The 24,836-nt window shown below is 36.4% G+C and overlaps 1 protein-coding gene and 1 long non-coding RNA gene across 11 annotated transcripts in view; both read left to right on the top strand.

The window, feature by feature from the left end:
- LOC141452833 (uncharacterized) overlaps positions 1 to 24,836 on the top strand; it is a 96,148-nt gene that overhangs the window by 58,853 nt on the left and 12,459 nt on the right. For 7 of the 10 annotated variants that reach the window (XR_012457651.1, XM_074125281.1, XM_074125280.1 and 4 more), the window contains 8 exons: positions 2,350 to 2,388; positions 2,732 to 2,929; positions 3,233 to 3,280; positions 5,303 to 5,356; positions 5,938 to 5,997; positions 6,527 to 6,586; positions 17,296 to 17,397; positions 24,112 to 24,225. Coding sequence is in view for 9 of the 10 variants with exons in the window: in XM_074125281.1 (XP_073981382.1) it covers positions 2,350 to 2,388; positions 2,732 to 2,929; positions 3,233 to 3,280; positions 5,303 to 5,356; positions 5,938 to 5,997; positions 6,527 to 6,586; positions 17,296 to 17,397; positions 24,112 to 24,225 (675 nt within the window). In the remaining variant the exon portion in view is untranslated. The remainder of the gene's footprint in view (positions 1 to 2,349; positions 2,389 to 2,731; positions 2,930 to 3,232; positions 3,281 to 5,302; positions 5,357 to 5,937; positions 5,998 to 6,526; positions 6,587 to 17,295; positions 17,398 to 24,111; positions 24,226 to 24,836) is intronic. The other 3 variants (XM_074125285.1, XM_074125283.1, XM_074125282.1) reach the window with 3 other exon arrangements.
- Positions 8,101 to 15,850, top strand: LOC141452840 (uncharacterized). Its single transcript, XR_012457653.1, has 2 exons — positions 8,101 to 8,710; positions 15,593 to 15,850. It is a non-coding gene; the product is annotated as an uncharacterized lncRNA (long non-coding RNA).

Below are 24,836 nucleotides of genomic sequence, written 5' to 3'. Positions count from 1 at the left end.
CTGATGAATAGAAGAAGAGATATAATCGTTTAAAGTTTGAAGGTATTGAAAAACCTCTAAAATTTAACCTTCCATATCTCAATTACTATTATCACTAAAACATTGCAGTTTATATCAGTTATACAGCTATCTTTTCTCTACAATTTGGTGAAGAATTCATTGAATTCTGATCAATAGAAGAAGAGATATAATCGTTTAAATTTTGAAGGTATTTGAAAACCTCCAAAATTTAACCTTCCATATCTCAATTACTATTATCATTAAAACATTGCAGTTTTTATCAGTTATACAGCTATCTTTTCTCTACAATTTGGTGAAGAATTCATTGAATTCTGATCAATAGAAGAAGAGATATAATCGTTTAAAGTTTGTAGGTATTTGAAATCCTCTAAAATTTAACCTTCCATATCTCAATTACTATTATCATTAAAACATTGCAGTTTTTATCAGTTATACAGCTATCTTTTCTCTACAATCTGGTGAAGAATTCATTGAATTCTGATCAATAGAAGAAGAGATATAATCGTTTAAAGTTTGTAGGTATTTGAAATCCTCTAAAATTTAACCTTCCATATCTCAATTACTATTATCACTAAAACATTGCAGTTTATATCAGTTATACAGCTGTCTTTTCTCTACAATTTAGTGAAGAATTCATTGAATTCTGATCAATAGAAGAAGAGATATAATCGTTTAAAGTTTGTAGGTATTTGAAATCCTCTAAAATTTAACCTTCCATATCTCAATTACTATTATCACTAAAACATTGCAGTTTATATCAGTTATACAGCTGTCTTTTCTCTACAATTTGGTGAAGAATTCATTGAATTCTGATCAATAGAAGAAGAGATATAATCGTTTAAAGTTTGTAGGTATTTGAAATCCTCTAAAATTTAACCTTCCATATCTCAATTACTATTATCACTAAAACATTGCAGTTTATATCAGTTATACAGCTATCTTTTCTCTACAATTTGGTGAAGAATTCATTGAATTCTGATCAATAGAAGAAGAGATATAATCGTTTAAATTTTGAAGGTATTTGAGAACCTCCAAAATTTAACCTTCCATATCTCAATTACTATTATCACTAAAACATTGCAGTTTATATCAGTTATACAGCTATCTTTTCTCTACAATTTGGTGAAGAATTCATTGAATTCTGATCAATAGAAGAAGAGATATAATCGTTTAAAGTTTGTAGGTATTTGAAATCCTCTAAAATTTAACCTTCCATATCTCAATTACTATTATCACTAAAACATTGCAGTTTATATCAGTTATACAGCTGTTTTTTCTCTACAATTTGGTGAAGAATTCATTGAATTCTGATCAATAGAAGAAGAGATATAATCGTTTAAAGTTTGTAGGTATTTGAAATCCTCTAAAATTTAACCTTCCATATCTCAATTACTATTATCACTAAAACATTGCAGTTTATACCAGTTATACAGCTATCTTTTCTCTACAATTTGGTAAAGAAATCAATGTATTCTGATCAATAGAAGAAGAGATATAATCGTTTAAACTTTGTAGGTATTTGAAAACTTCCAAAATTTAACCTTCCATATCTCAATTACTATTATCACTAAAACATTGCAGTTTATAACAGTTATACAGCTATCTTTTCTCTACAATTTGGTAAAGAAATCAATGTATTCTGATGAATAGAAGAAGAGATATAATCGTTTAAAGTTTGAAGGTATTGTAAAACCTCTAAAATTTAACCTTCCATATTTCAATTACTATTGTCACTAAAACATTGCAGTTTATATCAGTTATACAGCTATCTTTTCTCTACAATTTGGTAAAGAATTTATTGAATTCTGATAAATAGAAGAAGAGATATAATCGTTTAAATTTTGAAGGTACTTGAAAACCTCTAAAATTTCACCTTCCATATCTCTATTACTATTGTCACTAAAACATTGCAGTTTATATCAGTTATACAGCTATCTTTTCTCTACAATTTGGTAAAGAATTCATTGAATTCTGATAAATAGAAGAAGAGATATAATCGTTTAAAGTTTGAAGGTACTTGAAAACCTCTAAATTTTAACCTTCCATATCTCTATTACTATTGTCATTAAAACATTGCAGTTTATATCAGTCATACAGCTATCTTTTCTCTACAATTTGGTAAAGAATTCAATGAAATTTGAACAATAGGAAGAAAGATATAAAAGTTTTGAAAGTGATTTACAGAAACCGCTAAAATTCAACCTCCTATATCTCATTAACTTGTATCACTTAAACGTTGATATTTATACCAGTTATAGAGCTAACTTTTTGTTATAATTTGCTTATAATTATTGCTTAATAATTTCTTATTATAATTAATTGTTGCAGCCAATCTTTTTAGAAGATGTTGATGTCAACTTGAATAAAGTATGATATTTCTTTGTTATTTTAATTAAATATAACCTTTGTCTAGATGTTTATTTCATTTCAATATTTTTTTTTGTTGTTAAATTATTACAATATAAAGATAGAAAATTAAAGTTAGTCTTTTCACTTTTTTGGATTAAACTACCCTTTTATTCCTGTACTTGGTTACTTTTCCATCGTTCCTTTCTTCCAAAAAGAAAACCATTTTCTGAAGTAGGACACAACAGATGTGTCCGAAGCGTGGAAAATTTTTAGGAAATTGATTTCTTTTTAACTCCCTCAGGTAACCTAATGAAATATCGTAATTTATTCAACAAAAATAAACTATAAAAATAAATTCTAGTTACAGATAAAATCTGTGAAAGGGAAAAACTTAAAGTTAGTAAAAGCTTTAATAAAGAGTATGGATTTTGGATTGGAACCTGATGAAAAATTTACTTTAAGAAGAGAATCATTCCTGAAGAAAGGGAATTCTGATGAAAGAATCAACTCGACGAGTATGAATGAACTGCAAGTGTTCGAAGATATACTGCTACTTCCGGTCAGTTAATTACATTTTTCCTTATTTTTCACATTCGTAAAATTTTTAGCTGCAGAACCATTTTAAATGAGTCATTGTTTTCTTTTTTGGAAATTATTTCAGACTGAAGAATCTTTTGATAAAATTAGCTCGTTTCTGCTGAAATGCAAAAACTAATCATAGGGATCTTTTCAACAATTAATCCTGAGCTAACACTTTAGTATTCAAGAAATGTGAACCTCTAAACTCCAGCTTTACAGCATCCCTCCGTCTCACTCTCTCTTTACTATTTTAGAAGAATAAAACAGTTTTCTTCAATTCCAGATTCCTGATCAAAAGAAAGAATCCCCAAAAGGACTTGATCCTAATCTGGTTAGTAAAACCAATTTTACTATTATTATTAAATTCTCCCAGCTTTTTATCCAGAATAATTGTCACCATGCGTTCTGAGGGTAAAAATACGTTTTGTACTTTACTAAATTTATTATTATTATTATTTCGTTTCTGACTCCTTATTAGGGAAATCACTTAGGGGGGTGAACTTTGCCACAACCCCTTATCTAAATTACTATCTATCTCTTGGAGTTAAAACGTAAATCCAGATAATAACGGGCTGCTCGCGGCGATTGGCTGTATTGATCTGCTTAATGGGCAACACTCAGACCGTATCTAGCAGGACTGCCTTCTGCGCCTCTACAACCAGATCAGTGGATAGGCCCAACTCATTGACAGCAGTCACCGTTGTTCTGGGCACGAGGCCACTCGTGGAAAGTATTATAAGCGCAATCGTCGTTTTTTCCAGGTTGTACATTTCTCTTAGTTGGAAACTAAGGTCCTGGTACTTCCGGATCTTTTCGCCCCTGCTTTTCTGCATGTTATCATCATTGGGTATGGCGATATCGACGATATGTGCCACTCTACCCTTCCTATCCATAACTAGTATGTCCGGCTTATTGTTAGCAACACTCCTATCCGTTACTATCTGAGTGTCCCAATATACTTTTGTGTGCGCATTCTGCAGCAGCGTCGGCGGGTTATATTTATAATATGGCACTTCTGTCTTCAGCAGCTCAAACTTTGAGCAAAGTGCTTTATGGATAATTTTAGCATATTATTGTGCCTGAAAAGGTACTCCTTCGGCGCAAGTACTGAACATCCTGAAACTATGTGCTGTATGCTTTCCGAAGTGGAGTTGCACATTCTGCATTTATCGTGCACTAGACTTTCCCCTAGAATCCATCTTCGGTACGCCTTCGTAGCTATTACGTAGGTCCTGCATCGCCATTACGAACCCTTCCGTCTCAGGGAATAAATGGCCTTTTGTGAGCCATTGGCACGAGGCTAAGCTAACAGTTCCTTCTGCAGTAAGGAGGGCATAATACCTGCCATGTAACTGCTTTTGGCCCCATTCATTCTTCATATCTCTTTCTAACCGCACAACGTTATTTCCTGGCTCACGCAAATTCAAGGCTGTGAAGCCTTTATCTAGAGCCTTCATTTTTGCAAAGAGGGGGACTTCTTGTTGTTGGAAATACTCTTTAAGAGAGTTCTCTGCTCTTTTGCAGAGTTGTTCTACACTGAGTAAACCCCTCTCTCCTTCCTTTCGCGGTAGATAACGCCTGACAGTGGATGCGTTGGGATGGTGCATCCTAGCGGACGTCATACTAGTTCTGACGTATCTATCGAGTACCTTTATTATTATTATTATTATTATTTTTTTTTTTTTTGTGATTTAAGGCGCGTCAACATCTAAGGTTATTGGCGCCCGGAGCTTTTTTTCAGTGCACTACCGGCCTCCGGACAGTGTTCTCTCGTTACAGACAACACTGTCCATCACCGGACAGTGAGCTGTAAGAAGCTCCTAGGAAGAGAAAATCTAAGGGTCAGCAGCTGGATTCGAACCCGGGACCTCCGCGTGGGAGTCCAGTATGCTAACCTCATAGCTAATCCCTTCCCTTTTATTATTATTATTATTATTATTATTATTATTATTATTATTATTTGGTTAATATTATTATTATGGTGAGTGGCTGCGCAGGAAAGAGAAGCCTCGCTGGCACAACTTGAGGAGACCAAGACTCTACATGAGTAGTTGTAGCGCCAAGTAAGAAGAAGAAGATGGTTCTATTTCACAAAGTTCCATTGATACTGAGGAAAGTATTCTGTACTAATGCTGAACTGCAAATCTCTTTCTTAATAAGCTTTTAAAAACTATCAGCATAGAATACTCGTATTTCTAGAGAGCCATCTGTAAACTTTGGCAGAGTTGTCTCGACTAGTCCGAGATTTAGAACTGACAACACCTTCTCGTGCAAAATTATGACATCCTAAGACCCCTTTCTCTACCAGATGGTGCCACTAAACTGTGTTTTCAACATATTTTTTCTTGTCTAGGTCCTCACTTCGGAGTTTGCCGCTTGCTTCAGAAGTAAAGATATGATTGAAGAGGTAAGCCTAATTTTTTTTTTTTGAAAAATTATTACTAGTTCTTCAAAAATTAATACTATCTCATCCAGATACTTGCTACGCTATGATCTGAAATGGTGGAATGAAAATTTACTTCCCGTAGATTAGAGACATAAATTTAGATATCAATAAAAATTGGACAAGATAATCGGAAATTTATTCTATACGTATTTCCGGTGGACCGATGCCATTTAAATCTGTAATTCTAGGGTGATCGTCCAATGACTCTAGGTAGGGGCTTATTGCTTGATTAAAGAGTGGGACTGCATTCCTGGTTTTTGTATCCTGTATTTTATAAAGCTCATAGGGACATTATCGCTTGCTTCTGGCGTTCACTCTTAGCGAGATAAGATTCAAATTTTGATTCTTAAAGAGAGAGTTTACTTCATATCAGATTTAATTATCTGTCTAGAATCTAAATGATGAAATTGATGTTACATTACCTTAAAATGGCTTCCTGCCCTTCTGGGCATTGTTTCCAATTGCCATTTTCTTATTCTTCATACCATTTTTTATTGTGTGTGTATAATTATCTAACTTTGGCTGTTAATATATTATTTCAGCAGGCCCAATTGTATGAAATGAAAAAACTAGCCTGCTTAGGCACTGAGGATAATGGAGAGGTAAGTAATTTCTAATTTTCCCCTTTAGGGGCAATAAATGTCTCTCTAAACCTTTGTTTTATACATTCTACGGCCAAAATAACCTGCTGTTGGTTACCTATCTACGCCAAAATCTATCATTTGTTAATTATAGAAAAGCGGTAGAGGGATTCATTGGCAATTAATGAATTTTTTATTTTTATATAATTGATATCACATAGGTTTTTTTACCAACTTATCAGTTTATTTCAATCCGAAGACTCATTTGGCTGTGACAGTGAAGCAATCTCTTAACCTCAAGGGTGGAGTTAAAAGACGATGTAAACAAAGTCCGACAATGTAACTACCCTTAACTTTTCTCGGTCTTTTCAAGCCTTTCTTGCTCATTAACTATTGGTAAAGGGTAAAACACAATACCCGACACCGCGTCACCTACTGTACATTGAAATACTTTCGATTGCTAAAGTACAAGGTCGAAAAAAATCGATTAGCTTACTTGTAATGTTTAAACTACATAATCGATTAACAGTAAAAAAAAATGTCTTATCAGCAGGTAATAGAACATTCTGATGAAGTACCAAAGATTTCGCCAAAATTAAATGAAGATGAGGTAATATTTAGTTTCTAATACTAATATACGACATTTTGTCCATAAATTTCTCCTTTTTTTTTTTTGTTGGTCACACTGTTTTCTATACATTATATTTATTAAGGTAAATATACAGTTGTTTTTTCAATATTATTCAGAATTAAAAGGATGTTATTAAAAGACTCATACTGTCTCACGCTTCTTCATAATGGCTTTAACATTATATACAAATATACAGGGTGAACCAGTAAGTATTGTACATAGGCCAACTGTGTGTAGTACATCTAAAGTGGAGTTCAATGACGTATTGGCCAACTTCATATTTTCCTCTATTCTTGAGTGACGTCACTTTAAAGTTTTTTTCTAAAATCATTACTTTTTTCCAATAAAAATGTTATTACTCAGAAAGTTTTAGTCCGAATTCGATTCTGATGACACGGTTAGAAAGACAGATAAATTTCCTAAAAATTGACACCATTTTGAAGCATAAATTATTCTCCAAACTGCCTTAATCTTCCACCGGAACCTAGGAAAATAAAAGTAATCGAATTTTCAAGAAAACTCATTAGGCCCTTATGTGATCATTTTCAGACCTAGGTGCTGGCACTTTTCTGTAAAAGTTTCCTTTGTCTAATGGGCTTTCAAACGGTATATCATTTTCCAGGATTCCTTTTATCTTCGTAAGAGAAATTGCGTTTGTTTTGCAAGAAAACGTGTTCACGAGCATACAGCAGTGATATTTTATTGTGTTGTTTAATTCATTAAACTCTTGTGGATGGAGCTGTAGTCAATTTTTAAAGTAGATTGTCTTAAAATAAGGTAGTCTAAGGTTACTAATCGCACTTAAGAAAAAAAAAAAAAAAATCTAAACTGAAATATTTGACAAAATGTTAGATTTTGAAACTAAGCAAATTAGCCTTCGATTATAAAAATAGCACTTGTTTAAAATATTTTCTAACATTTTGTCAAATATTTCAGTTTAGACTTCTTTTTTTTGGCGTAGTTCTTGAAAATGCGTCTTTCTATCATTGCCAAACGTTCTGTTCAGTGGCTAGAATTGTTAAGTGTTGAACCTATGGTGGAGTGTGGCATGGAATATTTAGGGCAGTACTTTGTTGTCATTTATGTCTCACATATGTTGTTCCGGTATTTCCATTAAATGTGTGCTAAGTATGGCCCAGTTTTATGGACGAGAGTTATTGCAATTAATTTTGTGTTAAAAAAAATAAATTAGTTTGTTTTATATTAACATTATATTCGCAACACACGTTATCCAAAGATCAAAACTGTATACAGTAAAATCCAAAGGAAAATATGTGAAAAATCTATGACTCTGAAATAAAACTAAAGGCAAGGGAAGGTTGGGGACGCCACCGACACTCAGAATACCCTGACAAATTAAACAGACAATAAACTTTTATTTTGAACTTGCATGACAGATTGGGAGGATCATGATCCAGGACATAATGACTTACTTAAAATAAATTGATAATGTTTCGACTTACTTAGATTAATCATACTTAATTGGTGTTCAGGCCACATTATAAGTTTTGGAGTGTACTGTACCCGAAGTTAAATTATAATTTAAAATATTAAAATAAATTCTAGAAGGGCTACAGTCTATGCTGTTTGCTGCCTAACAGCAAACAAAAAAGTTAAACTTTGCACCTTGTTGCTGTGCCCAGCAACAAGAGTCAGTACTCAGTAGTAGTACGGTGCCAGCCACATACGAGCAGACATCAGGGCTTAGTCGGAGTATTGTTTACCTCGCCTATCCCTTGCTCAATTTCTTTGCATTGTCTTATACTTACGTTTTGTACAATTACAACGTTTATGATTATACTTGTACAATTACAACGGTTATAATTATATTTGTGCAAGTACAACGTCTTTGTTATTAATTTGCAAATCAAGAACAAAATAGTGAGTGCAAGTGCGGTAGTGGAAGGCTCGAACGTTTCCGCCTACGATAACGCCTCGTACATGTACGTGAGCAGTTCCGGCGTCCAGCAGGCGCATACCTACGATTATCGTCCGTAGAGAAGCACACCATATATAGCCAGCGGCTTAGCCTAATGGTAGCGTGAGCGACTGCTGACACTAACGCTTCACACCGCAGGTTCGATTCTCACCAGCATCAAATCGGTATTTAGACTTTTTTACTTTACTTTTTATTCCATAAAATAATTATTTTCACATTTTTATGTTTTGGGCATCCATTCCAACCTTATAATTTAACTTCAATTATAATTATAAGTGCTAAGTGGTAATTGTGGTCATTTTCTCTGTATTTAAGGACCCTCCAATCCCCATTGGGCCTACCTTCTTTAAACAGGGTGCGGAAATAGTAAGGTTCCGCACGGAACCCTATCACGCCCCGACATTTTCTGGCGCCCGAACAGGGACACAAACCCTACATTTCGGCACTGCCCGAATAGTAAATGTTTATTAACAACAACAAAATTAATAATAATAATAAATATTTATTAAAATACTTATTTCATTTTATTTTTATTTCTTTTTCTCGCCCCGCGAATTAGTACAGTCTGATTCTACTTTTATTCTCTATCTTCCGGCATTCCGGAAGTATGCAAATTATTCTTTAATAACTATTGGGCATTACCAATCATTCAGTTATTATATTTATTTAAAACCACAATTACCACTTAAACCTTTGCGTCTACATTAGACTTAATATTAATTGTGAGCTTCAAGCGCTATTAAAAATCTAATTGAATTACACTTAATTCTTTACGTCTACATTAGACTTTATTATAAATTTTGAATTGTTTAAACGCAATTAATAATTTAATCGAATTACATTTAATTCAATAATAATTATTTCTATTATTTCTTCATTTTAAAAAGCGTTTTGTATTCATTCTTGATTATAGTTTATAATATTTGGCTCATTTAGCCCTTTGTTTATTAATAGTTAGTTCTCAAAACAGAATTTATCTTTCTGGAATACTGTTTATTGTACGCTGGCCATAACATATCTCCCTTCCGCTCATCGCAGAAAAAATATTTAACTATTGGCAGCATTTTCATATAATTGCTTTGTGTTTACTTCAACTTTCCGCATTTCTCTTCTGGTTCTAGGGATTTTATTTTGATTTTCTAGCAGTTCATCAAATTCTATTGCTTAGAATGGAAGGTCTTACCCCCGAACGAACCGCAGAGCTCACTCATCTGAAGTCAAAACTTCAAAACTTAGCTCATGAGATTAAAGCTATTCTAGAACAAGGGCGATCCATTACCGAGGACCCTTCCCAATTATTTCTATTCAAGGGTATGTACAAGAAGTTAGATTCTTATTTTGACACCTTCCAGTCTACATGGGATAAAATAATAGAGCTAGTACTCTCCTGGCAGTTAACTAGCCTCTTTCCCAGTCAACAAGATAAACAATTACAGCAGACTGTGAAACGCTATTATTATGAAGTTAGCGCCATATATGAGCATCACATGAATCCAACTCCTGTTGTAGCTCCTGCGCCAGCATCTGGCCAGGCTTCAACCTTAAGCGAATCACGTATTATAAGAGCTCAGTATCCTAAGATAAATCTTCCTACCTTTGATGGGAACCAGGCAGAATGGCCGCTCTTTCGCGACACTTTCACTGCCCTTATTCATTCAGATGCTTCTTTATCTGGAATTGAAAAGTTTCTTTTCCTTATTTCATGCCTTAAGGGTCCAGCCCTCACCTTAATTAAGGGGATAGACATTGAGGAGGCCAACTATTCTCAAGCCTGGAACCTGCTCAATGCCACCTATAATGACAAGCGCAGATTGGCGAATAAATACCTCAAGACGGTATTGGATTATACCCCTCTTAAAAACAAGCCAACTTCCAATTCCATTAAGCATCTACTGACTACTGTTGTTGAGTGCATCGATTCCTTCCGGAAGTTAAAAATTCCTCAAGCGGACGACTACTTATTATTCTATCTGGTCCTCCGTTGCCTAGATAAGGGCACAAGGACAGCCTTTGAAACGCAGTACGCGCGCACAGAATTTCCCACCTATCAAAATCTTATAGATTTTATTAGAATAGAGTGGAGGTCCTCGGAACTAACTAATGAGGACTCAGGCCCTCCCTCAAATCCATTACGAGCTAGTCACCCTCCGGCAAACGGAAGGGGAGGTACATCTCATGCGTCTCTTCTTGTTGATAACAAGGTTGTAGGCAATCCGCCATTACAAAGGAAGAAAACGTATCCTGATTCATCTAAGGCTGCCCGAATATCATGTCCTGTTTGCAAATCGGCCCATGGTCTATATCAATGTGACCCTTTCCGCAAGGCTTCTCCTTCAGAGCGCATCAAGCTGCTAAAGGATTGGAAGGGCTGCACCAACTGTCTTTCCGCTAAGCATGGGAAGGATTCATGCAGTTCACAAAGAAGATGCCAGCTTTGCGCTAAAATGCATCATACTTGGCTACACCTTTCGCAACCTCCAACACAACCTACTCCTTCCGCATCCTCTACAGTACCAAGTACTAGCGGCATAACCTTGGGTACTCAAAACACTCACACAGAGGTTCTGTTGGGCACAGCTGTGATTGAAGTGCAATCCGCCCAAGGCCGTTACCAAAGGGTGCGCGCGGTCCTTGATAATGGAAGTCAGCACTCGTTTATGACCCTCGACTGCGCTACGAGGTTAGGCCTGATCCCGCAGCCCTATGCACAATGCATATCCGGCATTGGTCAGGCACCCCTTAGTGGCATAGTGGGCAAATTGACCTGTCACATTCGATCAGCGCTCTACTCAGATCTTCGCGCAGACTTGGCCCCAGAGGTCATAGTAGTCACGCGCATTACTGGCCCTCTCCCTCATAAGCAACTTCCTTCCGAATTGCTAAATTTGTATAGATCATATGTACTCGCCGACGAAGAATTCTGGAAGCCAGCTCCAATCGAATTCTTGCTAGGAGGCGATCTATTCTATGACATAATCAAAGGGAAGCCTCTTACGTTAGGTCCTGATTCACCTAAGCTACTTCCAACAATATTCGGTTTTGTGGCAGCGGGCCCCACTAAAACCTCCACCTTATGCCAAGAGTCATCCACTCTATTAGCGCCTTCCACTAGTGATATGGAGAACATCATGGCAAGGTTTTGGGAAGTGGAAGAACTGCCTAAAACACGCATTGTGTCAGAGGAAGAAAATGCTTGCGAATCCCATTTCATTTCTACTCATAGTAGAACCCCTGAGGGACGCTACATAGTGTCTTTACCATTCAAAGATTCCATCTGTAACTTGGATAACCCCAGGCAGCAAGCGCTAACCCGGTTTTTTAACTTGGAAGCCAAGCTCGAAAGAAATGCCTCATTAAAAGAGCAGTATCATGCCTTCATGATGGGATACCTAACATTAGGCCACATGAAGGTAGCCCCTTCGGACACTTCCCTTTACACCATTCCTCACCATGCGGTATACAAAGAACAGAATGGCCAGATGAAATTACGCGTTGTATTTGACGCATCATGCAGCACTCGAGGTGGATCGCTAAACGATCATCTGTTTGCTGGTCCTAAGCTACAGCTGGATATAGGCGATGTCATCACTAGCTTGCGCGTACATCAGTTCGTTTTTATTGCCGACATAGTCAAAATGTATCGCCAGATCCTGTTGGATCCAAGCGACAGAAAGTATCAGCACATCCTGTGGAGATTCAACCCAGACGAACCCCTGCAAGAGTACGAGTTATGTACGGTCACTTATGGTGAGAAGGCCTCTGCCTTCTTGGCCCAGAGAACCCTCAAACAGCTGGTGCATGACGAAGGCGACTCATATCCTCTAGCTTCAAGAGCTCTACTCGAGGATATTTACGTTGACGACATCGCCACTGGGGCATCGACCATCGAGGGTGTCATGCGCCTTAAAGAAGAGCTCGTTACCCTGCTGGGCAAGGGAGGTTTCCACTTGAGTAAATGGGCCTCCAACTCCCCAGATTTATTGCATACTCTCCGCGAGGATGAAATTGGTGATCCCTGTATAGCCCTGTCCGACGATAGCCACGCTATCAAGATACTCGGCATTCAATGGAGCCCCAGCGAGGACGTGCTTTCATATCAAATACGCATTCCACCTTTGAAACTCACCAAGAGAGCGATCCTATCCGCCATTGCCCGCATCTATGACCCCCTGGGATATTTAGCCCCGGCAATTTTCTTCGCTAAGACGCTTCTCCAGGACCTTTGGGTAGCGAAAATTGGTTGGGATGAGGTAGGCCCCTCACAAATCGTGAACAAGTGGCAATTGTTCGTAGACCAGCTTAGCTGTTTAAGCGAAATAAAGCTTCGCCGCCACTTCACGTCACCAAACGCCACGCTACACCTAATAGTAGGTTTCAGCGATGCTTCACAGCGAGGCTATTCAGCTGTTCTATATTTGCTAGCCACGCTTCCCGAGGGTGTCCAAGCATCCCTGCTCAAGGCAAAAACAAAGCTTGCACCCATCAAGCCAACCACAATCCCGCGCCTAGAGCTGTGTGGAGCATTACTTCTCAGCAAGCTCTTCCACTCATGTCAAGGGCTGGTGACCAGGTTAGGCATCAGAGAATCCATCTTCTTCACAGACTCTCAGGTGGTGCTGGGTTGGCTTTCCACTCCACCAGAGTTGCTTAACACGTACGTAGCCCACAGAATTGTCGCTATATTGGACAATACCCAGAGAAACCAATGGAAGTATGTGCCATCCCAGGAAAATCCTGCAGATTGCGCATCGCGAGGCACTCTTCCAGGTGAACTTCTCCACCATCCTCTATGGTGGGCGGGGCCCTCTTGGCTGCGTACCATACCGAGTAATTGGCTCGAGCCAATCGCTCCACACGACCAACCTCTTCCTGAACTTAAATTAAAAAACATCACCGCGCTCAATACCACATCTGACTCAGACGCATTCGACTGGATTGAGCGTTTCAGTACGTACCCCAAGCTGGTGCGTAGCACTGCCTATGTCCTAAGGTTCATAAACAAGTTGCAACACCGTGCACTGCCCATTGGCCCTATATCGCTTCCCGAATATAGGAAGGCCGGAAAGCTTCTTGTAAAGCTTGCACAACGCTGCTATGTGACCTTTGACGGTAAGGTAGTAAACCTTAGATCCCTTTCCTCCCTGCGTCCATTCATTGACCAGGAAGGCCTTTTGAGGGTGGGTGGACGACTCGAGCACTCTCGCCTCCCATATGATGCCAAGCATCCTTACATTATTCCCTCCAAATCTCACCTTACACAATTGTTGATTGATCATTATCATTTAACCTATCTGCATGCAGGAAGCACAGCGCTCCAAGCCATGCTGCAGACTAGGTACTGGATCCCCGGAGCCAGGGGAATAATTCGCCGCCGCGTCTTCCATTGCGTTACATGCTACAAGACAACGCGTGCTCCTCAAGCTCCCCTTATGGGCAATCTGCCCTCCTCACGACTTGAGGAGGGGCAGGTGTTCGCTCGCGTTGGCGTAGATTTTGGAGGTCCGTTCTACATACGTGAATCCTTGCGGCGAAAGGCTGCTCTCGGGAAGGCATACCTATGCCTATTTGTCTGTATGTCCACTAAAGCCGTGCACCTGGAACTAGTATCCAAGTGCACAACTGACGCCTTTCTCGCAGCACTTGAACGCTTTGTCAGCAGAAGAGGAAAGCCGGCGCACATCTATTCGGATTGTGGTACAAATTTCATCGGCTCGGCTCATCGCCTCAGAAAATTAATGGTGCTACTTAGGTCGGCTCAAGCGCAAGAACGGATCACTCAATATACCGTGCCTCAGGAGATTGAGTGGTCTTTCAATCCACCTTCAGCTCCCCACTTTGGAGGGCTATGGGAGGCCGGCATCAAGTCCTGTAAAACCATCTTACACAAGGTGATTGGGGAGAACGCGCTTACTTACGAAGAACTGGCTACACTGTTCTGCAGAATAGAAGGCATCCTCAACTCTAGACCCCTTATACCTATGGGATCCGACCCAGATAACATAGCTTGTCTGACTCCAGGGCACTTCCTCATCGGAAGATCCATAACCGCCTTACCCGAGGAGCACTCTCCTGGGAGCACAAGACTATCTCAGCGCTGGCAACTTATTCAGGACAAAACGCAGCATTTCTGGAATCGGTGGCGCATGGAGTACCTCCATTTCCTCCAGCAACGCCAGAAGTGGCTAAAGAGCACCCCTAATATTCTGGTGGGAGATTTGGTTATCCTCAAAGAGCCCAATTCCCCACAGAAATCTTGGCCATTAGCTAGAGTCACAGAAACACATCCCGGCAGCGACGGTATAGTCCGGGTAGTTACGATACGGACTAAAACCGGCACCTACAAGAGGCCCGTAGCCAAATTGGTTCCTTTGGCGCCTCTTAACCAACAATCCTAACTATCAAATTAATACATTCAAGCCGTGCGCAATGCACCAGCTTGCTTACTGATGCCAAGCATCCATATCATTCCCTTTATTTAACTTTCATTTCAATCTATCAAGTCTTTCCATAGCGACCGAACTGCAGCTTTACAACCCTTGGTAAACTCCTTCTCCTAGCCTTACTACCCCTTGAACCAGAATAGGCCATCTTCCGCGGATCTCGCTGCTTCACAATGAACTATAGATCTTGGAAAATTTAATATAATTTTGGTGGGCGGTATGTTCAGGCCACATTATAAGTTTTGGAGTGTACTGTACCCGAAGTTAAATTATAATTTAAAATATTAAAATAAATTCTAGAAGGGCTACAGTCTATGCTGTTTGCTGCCTAACAGCAAACAAAAAAGTTAAACTTTGCACCTTGTTGCTGTGCCCAGCAACAAGAGTCAGTACTCAGTAGTAGTACGGTGCCAGCCACATACGAGCAGACATCAGGGCTTAGTCGGAGTATTGTTTACCTCGCCTATCCCTTGCTCAATTTCTTTGCATTGTCTTATACTTACGTTTTGTACAATTACAACGTTTATGATTATACTTGTACAATTACAACGGTTATAATTATATTTGTGCAAGTACAACGTCTTTGTTATTAATTTGCAAATCAAGAACAAAATAGTGAGTGCAAGTGCGGTAGTGGAAGGCTCGAACGTTTCCGCCTACGATAACGCCTCGTACATGTACGTGAGCAGTTCCGGCGTCCAGCAGGCGCATACCTACGATTATCGTCCGTAGAGAAGCACACCATATATAGCCAGCGGCTTAGCCTAATGGTAGCGTGAGCGACTGCTGACACTAACGCTTCACACCGCAGGTTCGATTCTCACCAGCATCAAATCGGTATTTAGACTTTTTTACTTTACTTTTTATTCCATAAAATAATTATTTTCACATTTTTATGTTTTGGGCATCCATTCCAACCTTATAATTTAACTTCAATTATAATTATAAGTGCTAAGTGGTAATTGTGGTCATTTTCTCTGTATTTAAGGACCCTCCAATCCCCATTGGGCCTACCTTCTTTAAACAGGGTGCGGAAATAGTAAGGTTCCGCACGGAACCCTATCACGCCCCGACAATTGGCATAACTTTAACAATTAATTGACATGACGATAACACTTGGTATGTGCACAACTTGATTCTTTATAAAATATGACATATAGACAGTTGATTCACACAACACAGGTCAGGCCGACCCACGCTTAGAACGCCATCTTGGCGGGCGGACAGCAGAAAAGAACAAAGATGTACACTTCCTTCGTGGTGACCAGTTGAGAAGCCCAAAGGGCAACTGGCTCGAGCTCCCAGGCACACGCTGGAGCCCCCTCGCCGTTGTCTTCTCCAGTGCAGCCAACTGGACGACAATGTTGTGCTAAAAGGTAAATTCTAGGCCGGGGGGCCGCACATCCCTTCGAGGATCGAACTATTGTTAATATTCAAATATGCTTACTTGGTATATAAAATTAACTGCAAATGATTGCTGCATTACATTTGGAAAGACTTCTTAACATTTGGAAGAAATACTGAAATAACACGAGATAGACATAAATAAGAGTAATTTTTTAGTTTTTCATGCCGAAACACATCCACCAATCTCATGATAATGGGCAAGGAAAAAACAACAAATTGAAGAAAGATATTAGAGACGATATTCGTTAACTTTGAAATTGCATCAATCCACTAAAGAACGGACTTAAATTTATTTATATTATTGTTTACATTTTATCAAACAAAAAGGCAGCGGTAATAACAATAACTATAACAGAGAATAATCCGGGTAATTGTTCTTCGTACTCCTCAGCATGAACGGCTGTTACAATTTAATAGCTACATAAATAAGGTTAAGTTGGTGTAAAGGAACAGTAATTTTTGGGATAGAACTTGGTTTAGCTTTCCTGTAAAGTACAAGTTAGTGCAATTTACAGCCCTTTCACTTACATGATATTAACTTAGATTAAATTGGATTTCTCAAATTCAAGTTTGCAGAAAATCGATCAAAATTGTGTTGTTTTTTTTCAAATCGCTTATTTTTCATACCGTTTTCTGATAGTGAAAACGTTATATCTTGTATTTTGAAGTTTATTATTTTTTCAAGAAAATTGATTTTAAATTGAGTTTTTCACATTTCGCGTGCTTCTTTCTTAAAAGTCATTTCATTAAATAAACAAAGTGTACGAAGCGTTGAGTAGAAATTTAATGTTTTTTTAGAATTATAAAAGGAGAAAGATATACGACAGTTCCAAGGCGTTCACATTTTCTAATACCATGATTATTTCTTCGAATTGCTTGAATTATTATTTATTTATTTATAGAAGTTATCGTCGCTGAGCAAAGAAAAATATTCTCCACGAGAAATACAAATGAGACCTCGTTTGAAGCATTACCTGAGATTGTTGCAATTGCAGAAGATAATGGTAGGCAAGCCACTTTATTTTTTCAATTTTTAGGTCTATTGTAAAAGGGATATTTTTAACCTGAAGCTGTACAACTGAGTAGCCATTGTTGATAGATTCGATAAATATTTATTTAACTTATAATTCAAAACATTTATGATTATTTATATAAATTAAAAAAATGTGAATGTTGATTTCTTCAAAATCTTAAATCTCCTAAATTGACCTAGCAAAAAGTGTGTAATTAGTAAGGAACGGATTTTTATGTATTTAAAAATGCCAAATATTTAATTAAAATATGCATTTATTTTCGTCAATTATGTGGAAAATATGTGATTTTCTTAAAATATTTTCTGGAATATTTAAGTAAAATGGACATTTTTTTTTATGAAAATGGAATTTTTGGGGGGGGGGGCAAGTTATACAAGAAAAGAAAATTTTTTACAATTTATAATAATTTATTAGGAACAAAATAATTTGTTTTTACAATTTATAATGATTTATACAACAAAGAACATTTTTACTATTTATAAAAAGATGTGATAAATTTTCAATTTTGAAAACTTCACTCTTCGAAATTGTTTGCAACCACATGAAATTTCAAATGTTAAAACTGTCCGGTAGGACAGTTGTATAAGGGTTGATCGTCAAAAACTGTACGAAAAAGCGTAACGTTGAAAAACACCCAACTTTGTCAATTTTTTTCTCTTTTTCTATAAAAGATAAAATTCCCAAATTTTCTTTAAAATAAAGGGCAAACCCTCCTTTATAACTGCAATTTTTTTGCACCAACCTAGATCTGATAGATTTTGAGAAAAAAGATGCTGAAAATGATCAAAAACGGCTTTTTCAAAAAATGTTCTTGTTCTTGTTGTTGTTGTTCTTGTTACCTTTTTTGTAAACAACGTAGCGCCTAAACGCGCGAACCGATTTTCATAAATGAGGTGTCATTCGATTCGGAATTTTATGTAGATGTGCCTTTTGGGGGTCTCGACGCTGTACATCGAATGGGAGAGGAGTTAGCCCCCTTTATGTAAGGCCCCCTCCAAAATTATTATTACTAATTACTCTGTAAATCTTGGTCCGATTTTGTTAAAATTTGGTAGGATGATAGGGTTAGGGCTCCCCTACGTAACATTAAAGCGGCGATCAGCTCTTACACTTGTTAAGGGGAAGTATAGCAATCGTTACAAATTATCGACACGTGAACCGATTTTCATGAATGAAGTGTCATTCGAATCGAAATATTGTACAGATTTGCACTTTAAAAGTCTCGACGCCGTGCCTCATAAGGAGGGGAGTTCGCCCCACCCAAATAAGGCCCTTTCTAAAACTATTATTACCAATATTTCTATAACGCTTAGTCCGATTTTGAAAAAATTCAGCTCGAATAAGTGGTTAAAGCTCGTCTACGTTGCTATGCTCTTGCACCTACTAAGAGGAAGTACTGCAATCGTTTAAATTATCAATGAGTGAACCGATTGAAATCAATGAATTGTCGTTAGATTAAAAAATCTTTGCCTCTTTGCCTAGAAGTACTGCAATCGCAGTTTAATTTTGCTATTTACGTACAAATACCTATGTTATTCAAAATATGTTATTAAAAACGCTTTTTTAAAAAAAGTTGTTATTGAGAATGGTTTGGGGGACCGCAACTATAATCATTCTTTAAAAAGATCTCTCCAGTGGTAGTTACGGTTCCGACTTACCACCTTATCAGGTTATAATGATAGAATTGCTTATTCCAAATTTAAAAAAATCTGTAAAGCAGATATGTAACTTTGCAAAATAGACAAAATGGAAAATCTATCCAAAAGGTACAAAAATCTCTTTAACAAAAACTTACAGTTTAAAATGTTAAGTATAAGGGTTGATTAAACGCCAAAAGGTACACAAATCAGCAAGCACCTAACATTTCATTAATTCTTCATTAATATTTAAGTAATTTTACTGCATTATTTTTCATTAATATTTTTTAGAATTTATTAGATGTTACAGACCCTTATGCTGGCCACTTCATTTATAATATTTTTTTGTTATAATTATGATAAATCACACATACGTACATGCATGTTAAAGTAGAAAAAGACAAAGTTAGAGTAGGCTACTGTCTTGAATTCGTCTTACCGAAATATTCGTGAGCACAAATAACACACAGTTAATAACAAGCAGATTATTCAACAACAATTATTCATTTCTCAATTGTAATTTAATTTAGTCCCCCTAATTTTACCTACAGTAAAATCCTGGAATAATTAGCTGTCCTAAAAATATGCATATCTTATTTATTTTATATTACATAGTATTACATTTTTTTTTATAAAAAAAAGTTTTGAATTTTTTAGCCTCATAATTTTTTTTTTATAACGTTTTTCTTTTTAACCTGTAATTAACAGTTTGATTATTATAAATAACTAGATATTGCAGTCAATCTCCAGTGCTACTTGAACATATATTTTGTAGACGAAAATGGCCAGCATAAGGGTCTGTGACATCTAATAAATTCTAAAAAATATTAATGAAAAATAATGCAGTAAAATTACTTAAATATTAATGAAGAATTAATGAAATGTTGGGTGCTTGCTGATTTGTGTACCTTTTGGCGTTTAATTAACCCTTATACTTAACATTTTAAACTGTAAGTTTTTGTTAAAGAGTTGGAACGTAAAGTAACGACGATTTGGGCGTAAGATGGACTTTTAACGACTAAAAGATCGTTCAACATCTACAGATGTTATAGGTGCCTTGCTGAAAGAAGTTAATCTCGTTGGTTGTAAAGAGTACACGATGTTCTGAGGTGACTTCTGTTCCACTGATAATATCAGAAATCTGGCAGATGGTCTCCCACCCTTTGTTCTTGCTCAGTACTTCTACCAGTTTTGATCTGATCAGATCTCCCTTACTCCCAGGTATTTCTTCCACCTTTTCGATGACTTTTTTTAACGTTGGACACGTTTTCTGTCAGTCGAACATTTTGGGACTCAAGTTAGGTAATGGCTTGTGCAAGAAATACGCAATTGTCAGAAATGAATGCAAGGTCGTTCCTTAAATTAGGTTTCTCGAATAAAGACTTGGCTGTATTTATCGCTACTGCTTCGTCTTCGAGATGTGAAAGGTCATTCTTGATTTTATTATAGTTTTCATAGTAATACTGAGCTGCTTCCAGCCAAGTACCCCATCTTGTCAATATTGGTTCTGGTGGAAGGCACAAGTCTGGATAGAGATCTTTTAGCATTTTAATGCGACTTGGTGCTTTTAAGAACACTTTTTTAACCACTGTGATTCACAGCCCTACAATCTGTGGTTCACAGTTCCTGTCAACCACCTCCCAATTATGAAAATATGCCCAAAATGAAAAATATGAAAAAACATGTACATATTTTGATTAAATATGTAGAAATATTTATTTATTTTAATCAAATATGTATAAATATGCGATAACATCCAAATATGTGGAAATATGTGAAATAAAAGTAGGCTCAAACGGCTTAAAGAGTGTCAGTATGAATACTTCTAGTTGAAAAACGTCTGTAAATTGCCTAGAAAAAAATATGTAAATACATACGAATCCGTTCCCTAGTAATAATTCTTCTTTAATAAAAATAATAAATATTTGTAAGACGGTTTTTGAAACAGATTTTATTATTCTGTAAAGAATAATTAAATTACTAGTCACTAATATGTCACTGTCGTTAAACACTATGAACAAACTCTATGTAACGTAAACACTCTAAAGTGACGCTCAACCTTCCCAGACTGTAACCTAACATTCAGGTTGTGTGGCGTTGTCGTCAGCACCCTCTGATGGCATTTTTACATACGAGTATTTAATAGATTGTACTGATATTTGCTGATTATGTAATACGTTTGAAAATGTAATATGTGAAAAGGTTTAAACCATTTTCTCTGAAAATGTTGAATTTGTTCAGCTACTAGTCGGCACTATTTAAATATGTAGAACAATGCAGATGATATTCAAAAATTATAAGCAATTGAAAATGTTAGAAAATTAAATAAGGATTAATATCGAGGCCCATCCCAGGCCCGGTATTTTTCCAATAATTTTCTCAACGTAATAATAGCAATAAGAAAGCAGAGATGGGCACTGATTAAAAATACAATTTAATCATAAAATTAAGGCTTTTTCACATTTTTCTGTAATTTACTATGAATTTACCAAACAGGTTCATTTGGAGCTGATCTAATAGCGCACTTAATCTTAAATGTCAGTTTACCTTGTAATTTTTTTCTTAATTAATAGATTGGTTCAGAGAGAATGTATAATATTCTAACTACATTTGATCTCTTTATTAAGCAATTATAAGTTACAATAAAGTTCAATTATATTCGTGAATAATGGTAAGAAAAAGTAATGTGAGTGTTCTTACGAGATTCTTTTCATGAGAAAGTAAAGTGAAACTGTCGAATATTGGCGAAAACGATCCTAACTTAATACAAAACTCCTTGAAAATTGAGATATTTTTTTTTTGTCAATAGTTTGTTAGCATTCTTTCTCAATACCTACGTAAGATTTATATTATTTCTAAAATAACCAAAAATTTTAATAAAATACGAGAAAATAATAAAATATTTGGAAAAAAAAATAAGAGAAAGCTATTTTGAATCACCATTGTTAGTATAGTATGCTTTGATCAGCCATGACTGGTTATCATTGGACGGGGCGTGGTTACACTAGAGATGGGCGTGACCCGCCCACAGCCTGCAACCCTACTACACCGTGATTGGCCACTACTTTAAACCTAATAATTTCAATGAAATAATTAATTTTAATTTTTTTTTCCAACATTTCTCCCATAGGTATTTGATAATCTTTCGAATTAAGCAAGAAAAAAAAATCCCTTTAAAAATACGATAAATAATATTTCTTTTGGAATAATACTAAATGGTTTACCCAATTATCGTTAACAAAAACAAAAAAAAATGAGAATTTTAATTTTTTAATCGTGAAATAGATAAAAGGGGAAATAGGCATATTGTAGAGCTGTAAGCCGCCATTACATGGACTGTAAGCTTGCTTTATACTCCATCCGGTGGAGAACTCTAGTGGCAGTTTCTGTAAACATAAATGCAGTTTCTACATTTAACCATGTTGACGACTCAGACCTATATAGGACTATCTTACACTCACATTTAAACAGGCCGGTCACTCACTATACCTATAAAAGTCCACCATACACTCACATTTAAACAGGTTGGTAACTCACTTGACCTATATAGGACTAACTTACACTCACATTTAAACAGGCCGGTCCTCGCTATACCTATATAGGACTATCTTATACTCACATTTAAACAGGCCGGTCACTCACTATACCTATAAAAGTCCACCATACACTCACATTTAAACAGGTTGGTCACTCACTTGACCTATATAGGACTATCTTACACTCACATTTAAACAGGCCGGTCCTCGCTATACCTATATAGGACTATCTTATACTCACATTTAAACAGGCCGGTCACTCACTATACCTATAAAAGTCCACCATACACTCACATTTAAACAGGTTGGTCACTCACTTGACCTATATAGGACTATCTTACACTCACATTTAAACAGGCCGGTCCTCACTATACCTTTATAAGTCCACCTTACACTCACATTTAAACAGGCCGGTCACTCACTATACCTATATAGGACTATCTTACACTCACATTTAAACAGGCCGGTCACTCACTATACCTATATAGGACTATCTTACACTCACATTTAAACAGGCCGGTCACACACTATACCTAAATAAGTCCACCTTACACTCACATTTAAACAGGTTGGTCACTCACTAGACCTATATAGGACTATCTAACACTCACATTTAAACAGGCCGGTCACTCACTATACCTATATAGGACTAACTTATACTCACATTTAAACAGGCCGGTCCTCACTATACCTTTATAAGTCCACCTTACACTCACATTTAAACAGGCCGGTCACACACTATACCTATATAAGTCCACCTTACACTCACATTTAAACAGGCCGGTCACTCACTATACCTATATAGGACTATCTTACACACACATTTAAACAGGCCGGTCACACACTATACCTATATAAGTCCACCTTACACTCACATTTAAATAGGTTGGTCACTCACTAGATCTATATAGGACTATCTTACACTCACATTTAACAACGTTAGTCACTCACTAGACACATACAGAACTGTCTTACACTTAATATTAAACCATGTTGACGATTCACTAGACTTATGTAGGACTATCTTACACTCACATTTAACCATGTTGACGACTCACTAGACTTAACTTAATTAAATATTTAATTTATTTTTTACCGCATTACATGTAACCTATTCTTTTTTACCTTTTGCTATCCCATTCTGGTAGAACTTCGTTTTGTAGAGCGCTCTGGATTAAAAAGATCTCATATAAAAATTTAAAAATTTTAGTTGATTAATTTCCAATTAAATTAATAGTGAATTTAATTCAATCAACTAATTTTGGCCGATTAAATTTTGTAACTTTAGTCATTACTATTATACTTTCCATAATTTGGTTTATGAGAGTGCTATTTTGAGAAAATTATAGCGGATTATTTTTAAAACCTTTTTTTTTTGTTTTTTAGTTAAATTATGCGCAGTGTTCCGGCGTTCTCACGCTTTGTTTCCGGAAACCTCCTTACTATCCTTAAGAACGTTCAACATTCGGATTAATAATTTTCTCATGAAGAAATTAATTTTTTTTTTTCAGAATAATTTTACAAAGAAATACGAAGATACGGCCGTAAAGGGGAAATTTCTGACAATTTTACCTTTAGAAAAATTAGAACGGTTTAAAATGATACATTCATTATTTGTGGAACCGGTGAGTATTGATTTGAGATTTGAAATAATATTCTGAGTGCGATGTGTCTCTTTTAATTTTATATTTTTTACATTACCATCTCTTGTGTCAGCTTTGAAAGGGTTCAAAACGTTAGTACAGATTCCTTTTTGGGGGGACCTTATAAAAGAATTTTATGTAATGTGTGCAAAGTGTCAATTTTTTGACTAAATTTCCCAAACCCGATTTTCTATAGAAACGTTGAAGATGTCAACATCTTGTGAAATTGTCTATCTCCGATTACAATTTTAATAAAGGCAGGTTTTTTATTTTTGAGAAATAAAAGAGATGCTTTTAATTCTTGGGAAGAAATTGATCACTTTCTACATTTCTACATTAGTTGTTTAGTTAGCTATTTGGAATTCTTTCTCTAATCTCAATCGATCTGCGCCAGTCGATGATCCATTTCGATTGTAGATACCCCAAATTGCTCATAGATTGCAATAACATCGTATTCTAAGTATTTACCTAGACCACTCACGTATTAACGTATCGAGCAAGAGATTCCCTAATAACCGTCACCTTTAGATGCTACACAGACATACAAACAGCTAAGAGCATAGAAGCGTACTTTTAGTTGATCATAAAGAGGA

This window comes from Rhodnius prolixus, unplaced genomic scaffold (assembly GCF_049639745.1).
Source record: "Rhodnius prolixus isolate KJV_2025 unplaced genomic scaffold, Rpr scaffold_3, whole genome shotgun sequence".
Lineage (NCBI taxonomy): Eukaryota > Metazoa > Arthropoda > Insecta > Hemiptera > Reduviidae > Rhodnius > Rhodnius prolixus.
Note: the sequence above shows the minus strand (reverse complement) of the source record. Positions and strands in the feature narration are given on the sequence as shown.